Source organism: Schistocerca gregaria, chromosome 2, assembly GCF_023897955.1.
Source record: "Schistocerca gregaria isolate iqSchGreg1 chromosome 2, iqSchGreg1.2, whole genome shotgun sequence".
NCBI classification, from domain to species: Eukaryota; Metazoa; Arthropoda; class Insecta; order Orthoptera; family Acrididae; genus Schistocerca; species Schistocerca gregaria.
Window position 1 is genome coordinate 621,360,980 of NC_064921.1, and position 15,931 is coordinate 621,376,910.

Genomic DNA, 15,931 nt, shown 5'->3' on the forward strand with positions numbered 1-15,931 from the left:
CGTACAGAAGATTGGAGTGACACAATCTTGAGTACTGCTCGAGTCTTTGGGCTCTCTGTCAGGGTGGACTAAAGGATGACATCAAATCATTTCAGAGACAATTGGCTAGATTTGTTACTGGTAGGTTCAATTAACATGCAAAATTATGGTTGGTTGGTTGGTTGGTTGCTTGCTTGCTTGCTTGCTTTGGGGAAGGAGACCAGACAGCGAGGTCATCGGAAGGACAGGGAAGGAATTCGGCCGTGCCCTTTGAAAGGAACCATCCCGGCATTTGCCTGGAGAGATTTAGGGAAATCACGGAAAACCTAAATCAGGATGGCTGGACGCGGGATTGTACCGTCGTCCTTCCGAATGCGAGTCCAGTGTCTAACCACTGCGCCACCTCGCTCGGTCGGCAAAATTATGGAGATGATACGTGAACTCCAGTTGGAATACATGAAGAGAAGGCATTCTTTTTGTGAAACACTGATGAGAAAAGGTGGGGAACTGGCATTTGAAGCTCACTGCAGAATGATTCTCCTCCCACCACCTTACATTTTGCATATGGACCATGAAGATATGAGAGAAATTAGAGCTCGTACGGGGGGTGGGGAAACAAACAGTAGTTCTTCTTTTGCTCTATTTGCGAGTAAAACAGGAAAGAAATGAATAGTAGTGATACAGGGTTCCCTCTGCAATGCACCATACGGTGGCTTGAGGAGTACATATGTAGATGTAGATCGCTTCCCACTAGCAAACTATAAGAGAAACCATAGTGTGGTTACATGCATCCATTTCATTATCTACAACATCCATAGGCAATTTGTACCTCCTGTAAGACAATGCAAAACCCCAATCAATCTTAAAATGTGTTAGAGTGGTTAAAAAATGCTCCAAGAACATGAGAGTACCTCATCTGGTTCCCTTAGCATTGCCTGATTTAATCTGACTACATCCCATTATCCTTGTTTTGCTTTTGTCGATGTTCATCGTATATACTTCTTTCAAGACACTGACTATTCTGTTCAGCTGCTCTTCCAAGTTCTTTGCTGTCTGACAGAATTACAATGTCATTCGGAAACCTCAAAGTTTTTATTTCTCCTCCCTGAACTGTAATTAATCCACCATGTTTTTCTTTTGTTTCCTTTATTGCTTGTTCAATGTACAGATTGAATACTGCTTGCACAATATACATACTGAATAACATCGGGGACAGGCTACAACCGTGTCTCACTCCCTTCTCAACAGCTGCTTTCCTTCCCTGCCCCTTGACACTTTATAACTGCCATCTGGTTTCTGTACAAACTGTAAATAGCCTTTCGCTCCCTGTATTTTACCTCTGCCACCTTTAGAACTTCAAACAGAGTATTCCAGTCAATATTGTCAAAAGCTTTCCCTCAGTCCACAAATGCTACAAATGTAGGTTTACCATTCATTAGCCTATCTTCTTAGATAAGTCGTAGGGTCAGTGTTGCCTTGCATATTCCTACATTTCTCTGGAATCCAAAATTATCTTCCCCGAGGTCTGCTTCTATGAGTTTTTCCATTCTTCTGTAAAGAATTTGTGTTAGTATTTTGCAACCACAACTTATTAAACTGACTGTTCAATAATTTCCACACCTTTCAGCAACTGTTTTCTTTGGAATTGAAATTATTACATTCTTGTTGAAGTCTGAGGACATTTCACTGGTCTCTTACATCTTGGCACCAGATGGAAGAGTTTTGTCATGGCTGGCTCTCCCAAGGCTATTAGGAGTTCTCACGGAATATCGTCTACTCCCAGGCTCTTGTTTCGACTTAGATCTTTCAGAGATTTGTCAAATTATTCTCACAGTGTCATATCTAACACCTCATCTGCATCTACTTCTACTCCCGTTCTATAGTATTGCTTTCAAGTTCATCTACCTTGAATAGACCCTGTAATACTCCTTGAAACTTTCCCTTCTTTGCTTGGGACTGGTTTATCATCTGAGCTCCTAATATTTGAACAGCTGTTTCTCTTTTCCCCAAAGGCCTCTTTAATTTTCCTGTAGGTGGTACCTATATTTCCCCTAGTGAAATATCCTTCTAAATCCTCACATTTGTCCTCTAGCCATTCCTGCTTAGCAATTTTGCACTTGCTGTCAATCTCATTTTTTAAACATTTCAACTGCCTTTTGCCTGCCTCATTTGCTACATTTTTAAATTTTCTGCTTTCTTCAAATGAATTCAATATATCTTGTGTTATCCAAGGATTCCTACTAAGCCTTGTCTTTTTATTTACTAGATCCTCTGTTGCCTTCACTATTTCATCTCTGAACTAGCCATTCTTCTACTAATGTATTCCTTTCCCTGTTTTTGTCAATCATTCCCTAATGCTCCTTCTGAAGCTGTCTACAACCTCTGCTTCCCTCAGTTTATCCAGGTCCCATCTCCTTAAATTCCTACCTTTTTGCAGTTTCTTCAGTTTTAATCTATAGTTCATAATAAATTGTGGTCAGAGTCCACAACTGCCCCTGGAAATCTTTTACAATTGAAAGACTGGGTCCTAAATCTCTTGTCTTATCATTATATAATCAATCTGAAACCTTCTGATGTCTCCAGGTCTCTTTGACATATACAGCCCTCTTTCAAAATTCTTAAACCAAGTGTTAGCCATGATTAAGTTACGTTCTGTGCAAAATTCTACATGTCAGCTTCTTCTTTCATTCCCCAGTCCATATTCACACCTATGATTTTTCCTTGTCTTCCTTTTCCTACTATTGAATTCCAGTCCCTCATAATGATTAAATTTTCATCTCCACTAACTATCTGAATAATTTCTTTCATCACATCATACATTTATTAAATCCCATCATCTGCGGAGCTAGGTGGCATGTAAAATTTTACTACCGTGGTCGGCGTGGGCTTCGTGTCTACCTTGGTTACGATAATGCGTTCACCATGGTGTTCATAGTAGCTTACCTGCATTCCTATTTTTTTATACATTATTAAACCTACTATTGCATTACCCCATTTGATTTTGTATTTGTACCCCTGTATTAACCTGACCAGAAGTCCTGTTCCTCCTGCCACTGAACTTCACTAATTACCACTATATCTAACTTCAATCTATCCATTTCCCTTTCTGAATTTTCTAACCAACCTCCCAGATTACAGGATCTAACATTCCGTATTCTGATCCATAGAATATCAGTTTTGTTACTCCTAATGACAACACCCTCCTGAGTAGCCCCCACCCAAAGATTCAAATGAGTTTTTTTTTTCTTTTTTCTTTTTTACCTCTGGAATATTTTACCCAAGAGGATGCCGCCATCATTTAACCACACAGTAGAGCAACATGTCCTACGGAGAAATTAACAATTGTAGTTTCCCTTTGCTATCAGCCATCTGTAGTACCAGCACAAGGCTGTTTTGGTTGATGTTACAAGGCCAGATCAGTCACTCATCCAGACTGTTGCCACTGCAACTACTGAAAAGGCTGCTACCCCTCTTCAGGAACCACACGTTTGTATGGTCTCTCAGCAGATACCCCTCCATTGTGGTTGTACCAACAGTATGGCTATCTGTATCGCTGGAACATGCAACCACCCCACTGACAGCAAGGTCCATGGTTCATGGAGGGTGGCACTGGGGACCTGCTATAACAACAGAATCAAATGGGCTACATGGCAGCTGCAGCACGCATTGTATAAACAGCTTTCAGGTCTTACACCACTGCCACACTGCGTAAATTTTGATGAAGTTCACAGCGATCTTCCTGTTTTTTTATTTGGAATGGACTCAAGTTATAGAGAACTAGTAGTACGTCTTTTTATTGTTTAATGCTACTGACAAGGAAGTTTAATTTCAGTTTAAGATCCAGTATACTTTGTGTTAGCATAGTTTGCAGCTAATCTGGAACATTAATGTACACATGAAAATTTTGTATAAATGTGTAGGTATGATCCATGGTGATGGCTTTTTTTTAATTAATTTTTTTAAGTGAGAAAACCAGCATCTCCATCACCATAGGGGCCATGCTCAATAGCTATGCAACAGCAGCAATAGATGAGTTTCTTTACCACAGGTTCTCTAAACTGATAGGGTTCATCATTCAGGATCACAAGCTGATGACACATTTCTGTAAGTTGTTGTTGTCTTCAGTCCTGAGACTGGTTCGATGCAGCTCTCCATGCTACTCTATCCTGTGCAAGCTTCTTCATCTCCCAGTACCTACTGCAACCTACATCCTTCTGAATCTGTATTCATCTCTTGGTCTCCCTCTACGATTTTTACCCTCCACGCTGCCCTCCAATACTAAATTGGTGCTCCCTTGATGCCTCAGAACATGTCCTACCGACCGATCCCTTCTTCTGGTCAAGTTGTGCCACAAACTTCTCTTCTTCCCAATCCTATTCAATACTTCCTCATTAGTTATGTGATCTACCCATCTAATCTTCAGCATTCTTCTGTAGCACCACATTTCAAAAGCTTCTATTCTCTTCTTGTCCAAACTATTTATCGTCCATGTTTCACTTCCATACATGGCTACACTCCATACAAATACTTTCAGAAATTACTTCCTGACACTTAAATCTATACTTGATGTTAACAAATTTCTCTTTTTCAGAAACGCTTTCCTTGCCATTGCCAGTCTACATTTTATATCCTGTCTACTTCGACTATCATCAGTTATTTTGCTTCCCAAATAGCAAAACTCTTTTACTACTTTAAGTGTCTCATTTCCTAATCTAATTCCCTCAGCATCACCTGAGTTAATTCGACTACATTCCATTATTCCCATTTTGCTTTTGTTGATGTTCATCTTATATCCTCTGTAAGTGTCAGAGACTAAAGCTAGAACATGTCTCATTTAGGATCCTAAGATTATGTTTACTTCAAGTTACTTGAACTTCTTAGTTAGAAGTTTCATTAGTTTGCTGTAGAATGTCATGAGGAAAACTATACTGCCGGCCAGATAGTGTCATTGTTGGGTTTATTTGGAAAGACTTTTGATAAGACATAGCCCAAAAAATTATACTTTTCAAATATCATTATCTCACATTATTAGAGCCACAAAAAAGAAAACTATTCTTTTTCTTGGATTCTTTATTCCATTTCATATTTTACAAAAATACTTTTGTTGGTTGATTTGGAGGAAGTAAGAAAACTGCGAGGTCATCAGTCCCATCAGATGAGAGAAAGATATGGTAGGAAATCGGCCCCGTCCTCTCATGGGAACCATCCCGGTATTTGAATGAAGTGATTTAGGGAAATCAAAAAATTTAATTGGGATGGCCAGACACCGGTTTGAACCATCATTCTCCTGAATGCTAATCCAGTGTGTTAACCACTGTGCCACCTCACGTGATAAGACTTTTGTAGAGCTTAATGCTTTGGAGGTGTCTACAAAAACAAAGAAGACTACTTACCTACTATTTTTCTGACTCTAGCTCATTTCCTACTCATCAGGACTTTTGATATTATCTTCCACAGAGAGCACTAAACAACTGTAGAACATAAAAAATGTAAGATTTGATTTACATCCCAGCAGAGTATGGGCCCATTTTCAATACACTTCCAGTTTGTTCTTTTCTAGAGCCTTCTGTTCTCCCATTAAAAACCCAAATGTAGTTTTTTAGTGGTTAGAATAAGGTCTTTCTGGAGAAAATGGTTTAAAAGTTTGAAGAAGGCTCTTTTTTGTAAAAGTGAGCCAAAAATAACAACAGGCAGGGGCATTTGGACACCCTATATGACTAATATTTCCAAATCCAAAGTAACATGACCATCCTGTGGACTATACTTTTAAATAAGCCTGTCTGTTGCTCAACTTTCTCTCTACGGGGTGAACAGCAATCTATTCCAATTCATACTCATGTGAGACAACATCTGTTTAAGGTGGATACAAACAGTTTCAATGGAAACCAGCACGCAACAGAAGTGGAAACCGTAGTAACAGTCATGAGATAGAGTACCCAACATCTCAGATCGGGTCTGACACACCCCAAACGACAACCACAACCATTGAGGGCGGCCAAAATGGGCGCCGACGGCAGTCTGAACATCCGCGACTGGAGGGGTCCGTTGAAGCCGAGTCTGGCGGGCGCGGACCACAGATGGAACACTCGACTCGGCGCAGACCGACTAGGGAACACCCAGCTCCTCCCAGGCATAAATAATGGACTCGATAGACTCAAGGACCAGTCTCAGGTAGCACCTGAAGAAGACAGCGAGGCACGCTGTTGAAATATCGTGCGAGAACGACGCGAACAGCTGGCTGGATTCCCGAATATCCAAGATGTCAACTTCCAGATGGTTTCCTTTCTTAATGGTGTGTCACAAAAATCTGACAAATGAGGCTGAGATGAAATTTGTTGACTGAAATCATCTTGCCAATATGAACCTTGTCAATAATGCGAGAATTTAGCACACACATATCTAAGGAGTGAAAAAAAGTGTTTTTTGTACCATTTCAGTGCTTTGCATACACATTCTTTTGTGCTGTAGTATTTATCCACGGCACCCGTAAAATCATTGTCATCAAATACAAATTTTGGCTGAATTTTTTTGGTATTTTGTTTGGCTGTCCATTTTCATATATGATTTTACTGCAGCTCTATGGTGTGTCATCAATACAAATATGTCTCTTTTGTCACGTCACTTTGAAGCCATCGTAATGTCGCCCTAAATGCCATCTCACCTCTCTGCAGTTCAGCTCCAAGTTTTGGTGTACCTATTCTGTCCAGGCAAACTTTTACCTACTGCATCTGTCCCTCTCATGCAAGTAAGGGAAAGAGAGATGGACTTTTGTACCAATTGTCCACATATAGTGTGTTTTATAGTATGCATTTATACAAATACTTGGGTGTATCAATTTCTTTATTTCTCTTAAAGATTCAACAATTGAGCTTTTCAAACACAGTTATTATTTCAATCTGAGGGTGAAACTGTAGTGTACACTATGGTGCCACTATGACCCATAAATTATATAAGGAAGTACAAACATAAGGAGGTACAAACAGCAGAAAACTTAAAAAAACTGGATAAAGAAAACGAAAATAGTTTTATAAATTGAAACTGTGAATTACTTTTTACATCATTTACTAATATAATTTGTAAAAGCAAAGTATAAATGCTGGAAACTACTTACACTGCTTGCTGTATGGAAGGTAAGGAATAACACCAACAATGCTCTTTGCAGAGGATGTTTTGCAGGCATACGCCATGATCAACAATTCCATTATGTTATTGTTCACATCCCTGCAAACAGGGTGATACATTTTACAAAAGCAAAACTACACATCTTAGTATGCTGAAACAAAAGAGGCTAAGAATGTGTTACACCTACAGCAATGCTTACACACCAAAAACAACATTACATATTTTTTTACAAAGTGTCAGTTTCACTACAAATCGAAAAGAAAATTTAAAGCCAGATAATAATTACTTGGTTCCCGTCTGCAGAATGTAGATGTCTTTGCCTCGAACAGAGTCTCCAATCTCCACCATGGTCTCTCGATTAGTTTTGTGGTACACTGCACATCCTGCAGGTTTAACCCCTAGGCGGCTGAAATGGAGGGAGTTATGCATTGAGTACTTCCTGAATACATAAAAAATATTTAAAAAATAAGGTTAAAGCATTTATTACATTTATTCACTTTTGGTGTTATGTGCTCTATGATTCCAAATATCCTTCGCCATTAGTGCTAATACAATACTAATTTACAACACTCTTCTCTTTTACAGTGTATGGTAAGTGCAACTGAAATAATTACACATCACAGTATGAAAATCTTCCTAATGAGCAGTGTGGACAACTAACAACCCACTTCACTGGTGGTTACATCATACAGTCTGCTTCTTTCATTTGCAGTAGCTTATGGTCCTTTAAATACACCCTCTTGCTAATGCGAAGATAAAGGGGTCCTTGTACATTTCACAATACTTCATCAAGAATCCTCATTGACTAATACAGCAACAAGACAATCAGCAGAAAAGCATCATTTTCTCATGTGTTTGCAACAAAGGAGAAAGATGGTGGAGATGCTCCAGACAACTTACTCTGTTAGGAACACAAGACAAAAATGGAAGTGGAGCAAATAAAATAAATAAATCAATAAAGAAATAAATGTGAAAAGATTGTGCGGCCACACTTCACTGTCAACAGTACCTATATGACCATTATAAGACTCAAAGAAACTTTGTCCACTTGCTTTCATCCTGTTCACATCTCTGCATCTAAATCAGACTCTAAAAGCCATCTAAGGTGCTTGGCAAAAGGTACTTCTGGTATGATTAACTGAACCCCCTATCCCGTCCCGTTCGTGAATGATGCACGGGAAGAATGATTGTTGGTAAGTCTATGAATTGACTCTTTAATTTCTCAAATTTTCTCATCGTGGTCATTACGCTATATGTATGTGGGTGCAAGTAATAATATGTTGTCTGATTCTCCCACGGAAAGCACTCTCTCTAAATTTCAATAGTAACCTCTCCGTGGCACATGTGTCAGTACTATTCTTGCACTGACTAAATGATACTGTGACAAAATGTGCTGCTCTTTGTTGGATCTTTTCCATCTCTTCTATCAGTCCTACCTAATAACGGTCCCAGATTGATGAAAAATACTCAAGAATCAGTCGGACAAGCGCCTCATAAGCCAGTTCCTTCATGGATGAGTTACATTTTCTTAATATCCTTTCCTACCATTTCTTTTATGTGGTCATTCCACTTACAGTCACACTACATAGTTATTCCTAGATACTTTAGGGTAGGTACCATTTACAGCAAGTTCTCATCAATCAAGTAGTCGTACAATAGTAGCTTTCTTTTCCTATGTATGCGCAGTATGTTACATTTACTTATGTTCACAATCAACTGCCAGAGCTGGCACCACTCATCAGTCCTCAGCAGGTTATTCAGCAAACTGATACCACCTTCTTGTATCGCTGCTTTGTTATAGATAACTGCATCATCTGCAAACAGTCTTACAGAGCATCCAATGTTTCTATTAGATCATTTACATACATTCTAAACAATATTGTTCCTACAACACTTCCCTGAGGTACTTCTGAAATTACCTTTACATCTGCTGATTTTTGATTTTGTTCAGCTACCAGACCAATGTATGATGTGATTGGTTTCATCAACACACACAGGTTTGTAAGACATTGGTTATCTGCTCATTCTACACATCCCCTACTGGTTTGAGGTTATAAGGCCGTTTTGTACAACTACAGGCAGCTCCAAGGTCTAAAAACTGGATACATTAGGCACTGGCAAAAAGCTTAGCATCAGCTCCTACTGCCAGAGCCAAGTTATTGATACCAGAGTGCTTTTTCTCAAGTCTTCTGTGACAGTCCTCCTTAATTTTTCTCGGTACAGAAACTCAAATATTGTACCTCTCCATACACACAAAAAATATTATTGTTTCTGTTAGGAAAAATATCATTCTGTGTGAACTATTCACCTTGGTGGTGTTTGGCTATCTGTATTTTTCTCTGCTTGGAAGGAAAGACGAAGTCGTCGTGACAGGAAAAATTGTTAGAAAGATGGAAAATGATTTCAACAGACTGTCTAGAAGATGCTACATCACAGTACTTAGTATCATGTTACTTCCCAAGTAAACAGCTATGCAAGAGAGTAATGCCTATATGCAGGATACAAACTCTAAGGGCTGACTGATGAGGGAATACGGAACAAAAAAGGTGTAATGAACTAATGTCTGGAAATGCACAGTTTCCATGCCAGAGATCATTTATTCAACCATACATTGTTGCAGAGACTGTGGTCTAATATGTGCTGTACCACGCAGCCACACTTACAGTATGTGCTGAAAATGGGTTCCATGTGCCTCAACACATGCGTGTAAGCCCCGTAGCATGTTCTGTCTCACAGGCTCACATCGGCTAGGCCGCATCCAAACAGTGTCAAAGGCAGCATGAATACGCTGCTCCAGTGTCTCCATATCTGGAATGGGCTCTGCATACACTATACTTTTGAGATGGTCCCATAACCAGAAATCTAATGGATTGTGATCCAGTGAATGGGCAGGCCATGCAACTGGACCCCCTCATCCAATCCACTGATCAGGGAAGGCACAACTGAGATGCATCCATTTAATGGCAAAGTGGCCTGGAACACTATCATGTGTCAGCCACGTAACCCTTAATGGCAATTCTTCCAGAATGGGAGGCAAAGTCACCCACAAGAAACATCAATCCAGCCTGTGGAAGGAAAACTAGTTCTGAAGCAAGGCCACCAATTATCCTGGTCCACACATTCTGGCTGCACCGATGCTGACAATTTGCCGTCACCATACTGTGAGGCTTCTACATACTATTCCAAAGATGACTCTCATGAAAGTTGAAGACACCACTCCATGTAAAGGTGGCCCCTTCTGTGAATAGGATGTATGACACAAATCCAGAATTGTGGTTGCCTGGTAAAGAAACCAGTGACAAAACTGCTCCTGATGTGGAAAATCTGTCTCTTGTAAGCCCTGCACACCCTGTAAGTCATAAGAGTAGAAATAATTGTCACGGATAATGTTCCACCTGTTTGTCTGGCTTACCCTGTACAGGAGGGCCAACTGCCTGGTACTGAAATGGCAGTTGTCTTCCATTGGAATTCTGTGTCCAGTCCATTTCTCTTACTGACTCACCTTAAAGGTGAACGTGGTACAGCATTGAACACAATGATTCCATATTTGAATTGAGAGCTTGCTGACATGGTGTTTACTTATGGAAAGGCAAATAACAATAATAATCAGATTTTTCTACAAGTATGGTGTCCGAACATTTTGGGTTCTCCTTCATGATTTACTGCTTCCTGAAATGACCCTGTCTCAGACAAATATTGAAACACTGTAACAAACATTGAATGCTGTGGTTATCGTCGGTGGTGATAGGTCTCCTGATACGATCTTGCTGCTTGCCGCCTGTTGCTATCTGCCTTTCCGTAAGTAAACACCATGTCAGCAAGCTCTCGATTCAAATATGGAACCATTGTGTACAATGCTGTATCATGTTCACTACAAGGTGAGTCAGCAAGAGAAGTGGATCAGACACAAAATTCTAATAACTATGGCAGGAGAGTGCACTAATACATGACATATGAGGAACAATACCACCCTCTACGAGGAAACCATGCATACTGCAACAGTGGCTGCATAGTACAGCACATATTAGGCCGCAGTCTCTGCACCAAAGTATGATTGAATAAATGGTCTCTAGTGTGGAAACTATGCATTTCCAGACATAAGTTCATTACACATTTTTGTTCTGTATCCTCTCATCAATCAATCCCTAGAGCTTGTACATGGTGGAAAAATCACCCTGTATATACATAAGACAGTTGTATTTTATGGTGGTGGTCATAGGAAGAGTGCACTGTTTAATCACTGTGTGTAAGCAAGCTTTTAGAAAACTCTCCACCGAGCTTCCTTTTAGGTTTTTAAATGGTCACCCATTCTGAATTGAAGTAATTTATGGAATTTAAACTCTCTCAGAATGCTCCTTTTATGATAAGCAGGTCAATTTACTGTGAGGTAAGAGGCTTAGAAACCTAGTCAAATTTTTAAAAGTGAAATCCTAACAATTGTCAGATTATAAATGTAATGTGTATGCGAAATGAATCTTTCAATTTTTAGTGGCGCATACTTGGTTTGAACCTTCTTGACCACTCGGAACATAGTGCCATACTTGGACACACAAGTCCTTGCTTTTCACAGGAAACACTCTCAGCAACTGAGCTTCCTAGGCATACATATCATCAACCCCCCCCCCCCCCCCCCCCCCGATTAAATTCTTCCAGTATTTTTCCAACTTTATGGGACTATGAAGGCTGTAGGGAGTCATACTTTGATAACTCATTTAGAAAGAGCATTACCTGTAAGGGCCATGGATATGTTTTTGAGTCCTGAATATCCATACAATTTCTACTGTTTCAAAGCAGTGCACACATCACTGCAGAGTGAAAGAATCATTCTGGAAACATATACTATGCTGTGACTAAGCCATTCTATGCAATATCATTTCTTTAGGAGCACTAGACCAGAAGTTGAAGAGAATTAGTAGTAGAACTGGCACTGTGAGGTTAAGCTGAGTCTTGTCTCGACAGCTCAGTCCACGAGAGTATTGCTCAGAAAAAGCATGGGCCTGGGTACAAGACCTGTCCAACACAATAAACTACATCACCTGACTGCATTGATACATAACTTTCATGATGTCACATCAGAAAAGTGTTTGTTGTGTTCGTTTGGTTTCATACATCTACCTCTTGCAAACCATTGTGAGGTGCATAGCAGAGGTTATGTCTCATTGCACCAGTTATTAGGGTTTCTTCCCATTCCATTCACTTATCAACCGCAGGTAGAATGATTGTTTGAATGCCCCTGTGTGTGCAGTATTCCTATCTTCATGAACCTTATGTCGGAGATTTATAGGGGGTGGTTGTATACTCCTAGAGTAATCATTTAAAGCCGGTTCTAGAACTTTGTTAATTGACTTCCTCAGGATATTTTATGTCTATCTTCAAGACCAGCTTAACGGCATGGACCGTGTCTTGAAAGGAGGATATAATGAACATAAACAAAAACAAAATGAGGATAATGCAATGTAGTCAAATTAAACCAGGTGATGCTGAGATATTAGATTACAAAATGGGACACTTAAAGTAGTAAAGGAGTTTTGCTATTTGGGGAGTAAAATAACTGATGATGGTCAAAGTAGAGAGAATATAAAATGTAGATCGGCTATGAAAAGGAATTTGTTAACATTGAGTATGGATTTAAGTGTCAGGAAGGCTTTTCTGAAATATTTGTATGGAGTGCAGCCATGTATAGAAGTGAAACATGGACAATAAACAGTTTAGACAAGAAGAGAATAGAAGCTTTCAAAATGAGCTGCTACAGAAGAATGCTGAAGATTAGATGGGTAGATCACGTAACTAATGAGGAGGTACTGAATAGAATTGAGGAGAAGAGGAATTTGTGGGACAACTTGACTAGAAGAAGGGATCAGATGGTAGGACACATTCTGAGGCATCAAGGGATCACTCATTTAGTACTGGAGGGAAGTGTAGAGCATAAAAATCTTAAGAGGGAGACTAAGAGATGAATACAGTATGCAATTCGGAAGGATGTAGCTTATGTAGTTATTTGGAGATGAAGAGGCTTGCATGAGACAGAATAGCATGAAGAACTGCATCAAACCAGTCTCTGGACAGAAGACCACAATAACAACACCTTCAAGAGTCTTCCAGTTCAGTTCCTTCAGCACCTCTGTGATACTCTCCCACAGATTAAAAAAACCTGTGATTATTCATGCTGCCCTTCTCTGTATACGTTCAGTATCGGCTGTTAGTCCTATCTGGTGTGGGTCACATACACTTGAGCAATATTCCAGAACTGGTCGTACGATTGATTTGTAAGCAATCTCCATTTTAGATTGATTGCACTTCCCCAGTATTCTACCAATAAACCAATGTCTACCACCTGCTTTACCCACAACTGAACCTATGTGATAACTACATTTCATATCCTTACACAGTGTTGCATCCAGGTATTTATATGAGTTAGCCGATTCCAACAAGATTCATTGATATTATGGTCACAGGATACCATGTTTTATCATTTTGTTAAGTGTAAAATTTTACATTTCTGAACATTTAAAGCAATTTGCCAATCTCTAGACCAATTTGAAATCTTATCAATATCTGACTAAATATTCAAAAAACTTCATCAAAGAAAACTGCATTATCTGCAAAAAAGTCTGAGGTTACAATTAATATTGTCTGCAAGATCATTAATATACAGCACAAACAGCAAGGGTACAACACAGTTCCCTGGGGCACACCCCAAGTTACTTCTACATTTGATGATGACTCTCCATTCAAGATAACATGTTGCATCCTCCCTATGAAAAGGTCCTCAATCCAGTCACAACTTTCGCTTGGTACCCTAAGTGACAATAAGCATAGGTGTGGTACTGAGTCAAATGCTTTTCGGAAATTGAGAAATACAACATCCACCCTGATTGCCTTGATCTGAAGCTTTCAGTATGTCATGTAAGAAAAGTGAAAGTTGGGTTTCAGATGATCGATGTTTTCGAAATGCATACTGACTGGCATTGACGAGGTCATTCTGTCCAGGATAACTTCATTATGTTTGAGGTCAGAATATGTTCTCAGATTCTACAACAAATCAATGCTAAAGATTTTGGATGATAATTCTGTGGATCACTTCCACTACCCCTGTTGTAAATGAGTGTGACTATGCCATTTACCAAGAACTGGGTACATCTCCCCCCCCCCCCCCCCACGGGATCTATGATAGATTATGGTTAGAAGAGGGGCTAACTCTGGTGCAAATTCAGTATAGAATCTGATAGGGATTCCATTGGGTCTGCATTTTTGTTCAGTTTTAACGATTTCAGCTGTACTTTGACACCACTGACACAAATACTTATTTCATTCATCTTTTCTGTGGCACAAAAAATTAAACTGGACAAATGTTTTCTGAATCCATGCTTGTTGGCATTCTGTTTAAGATGCCTCATTACATTTGAGTTCGAGTTCAGAATATGATCTAAGATTCTACAACAAGTGTATGTCAATAAAATTGGATGGCAGTTTTGTACATAACTTCTGCTATCCTTCTTCTAGATGGATTAGGTTAGATTCAGTTTTCGTTCGACAGACCGAAAAATGAGATGGGTGTCATGGATGTGGAACATGTCGGTGTAATCTGGGCTTTCTTCCAACTACTGCTTAAGGCCTTTTTGTCTGAGGTGCCTATGGTAGATTATAGTTGACATAAGCTCCCTATCTCTAGGCCTATGCTTGTTTTACACATATTATGCAACAGTCTTTCTTCCTTAGAAATCTCTATTAAGTGATTGAACACCATGAACTGTCTGCCCCAGTATGAACTGTTCCACTTGATTCATATCTATCAAATACATGACGGACTATACTGCTAAACCTAAGCCACAGTTCCTCAGCATGCTTCTCTCCAGAGGTGAATATTTCTATTTTCTTACTGCCTCTTTATATAGTTTGATAAAAATATAAATCCTATTACATCCAATATATTTACATAATGAGTGGGCTAACAAACCATCTGGTCTAGATAGTTCTCACAGAATGCATATTTAGTAATATTTCGCAGGACGTCTTGTCTTGTCCACTACTTACAAAACTGTAATCTTCCCAACTAATAGTCCAATGAAGACAGTGTGATTGGGAAACTTACACGATAGTGAACTTTTGTATTCTCTAAAGTTTTTGGCTACATCAGGAAATGAGTGTGGAAGTTGACAGAACGGTCCAACTATAAGTTTATACCCAGCCTTGATAATGAGTCGTGAGCAAACAATGTCACGTGCAGTTTCTATTTCTATCTTTATGAATATGAGTTTCTTGTCTACTGTGACGAATACACCACTTGCACTTACCATTTGCCTATCATTTCAATACATGTATAAATTTCCCCAAATATCTCACAATAGTGGGTTTGAATCAGTTTCTGTGCCCAATGCAATGCGATCTGCACTGTTTTAAAGAGCATCAAACTCTGGCACTTTCTTGCGAATTCTTCAGCAGCTAATCACTAGGATTATAATACTCTCATCTTTAGGGGCATTTCTTTGGATCTTATACGGAAAGTCTGATTACAAAAATATTTTAAAAAAAGTTTTATAAGTATCCAAAAATTCACATTTACATTTGTTGGCTCCCAAGTCACAATCAAATTGTCACTTTCCAACCTATCAATTCAAAAGAACATTAAAAATATACCACATAGTCACTCTTTCTACAAATTTTTTGAATACCTACATTCAGGGATTGAAAAGTTGGTCCACTGGTTGATTTGGGGGAGGTGACCACACACTGAGGTCATCGGTCCCATTGGAACCTCATCGGATTAGGGAAGGGTGAGGAAGGAAGTTGTCCATGCCCTTTCAAAGGAACCATCCTGACATTAGCCTGA

The 15,931-nt window shown here is 39.4% G+C and overlaps 1 protein-coding gene across 2 annotated transcripts in view; it reads right to left on the reverse strand.

Annotated features, from left to right (window-relative positions):
- Positions 1–15,931, reverse strand: part of LOC126334610 (phosphoribosyl pyrophosphate synthase-associated protein 2) — an 86,011-nt gene that overhangs the window by 60,369 nt on the left and 9,711 nt on the right. For both annotated transcript variants that reach the window (XR_007564761.1, XM_049997014.1), the window contains exons 3-4: positions 7,388–7,507; positions 7,091–7,200 (exon numbers count right to left, since the gene is read on the reverse strand). Coding sequence is in view for 1 of the 2 variants with exons in the window: in XM_049997014.1 (XP_049852971.1) it covers positions 7,091–7,200; positions 7,388–7,507 (230 nt within the window). In the remaining variant the exon portion in view is untranslated. The remainder of the gene's footprint in view (positions 1–7,090; positions 7,201–7,387; positions 7,508–15,931) is intronic.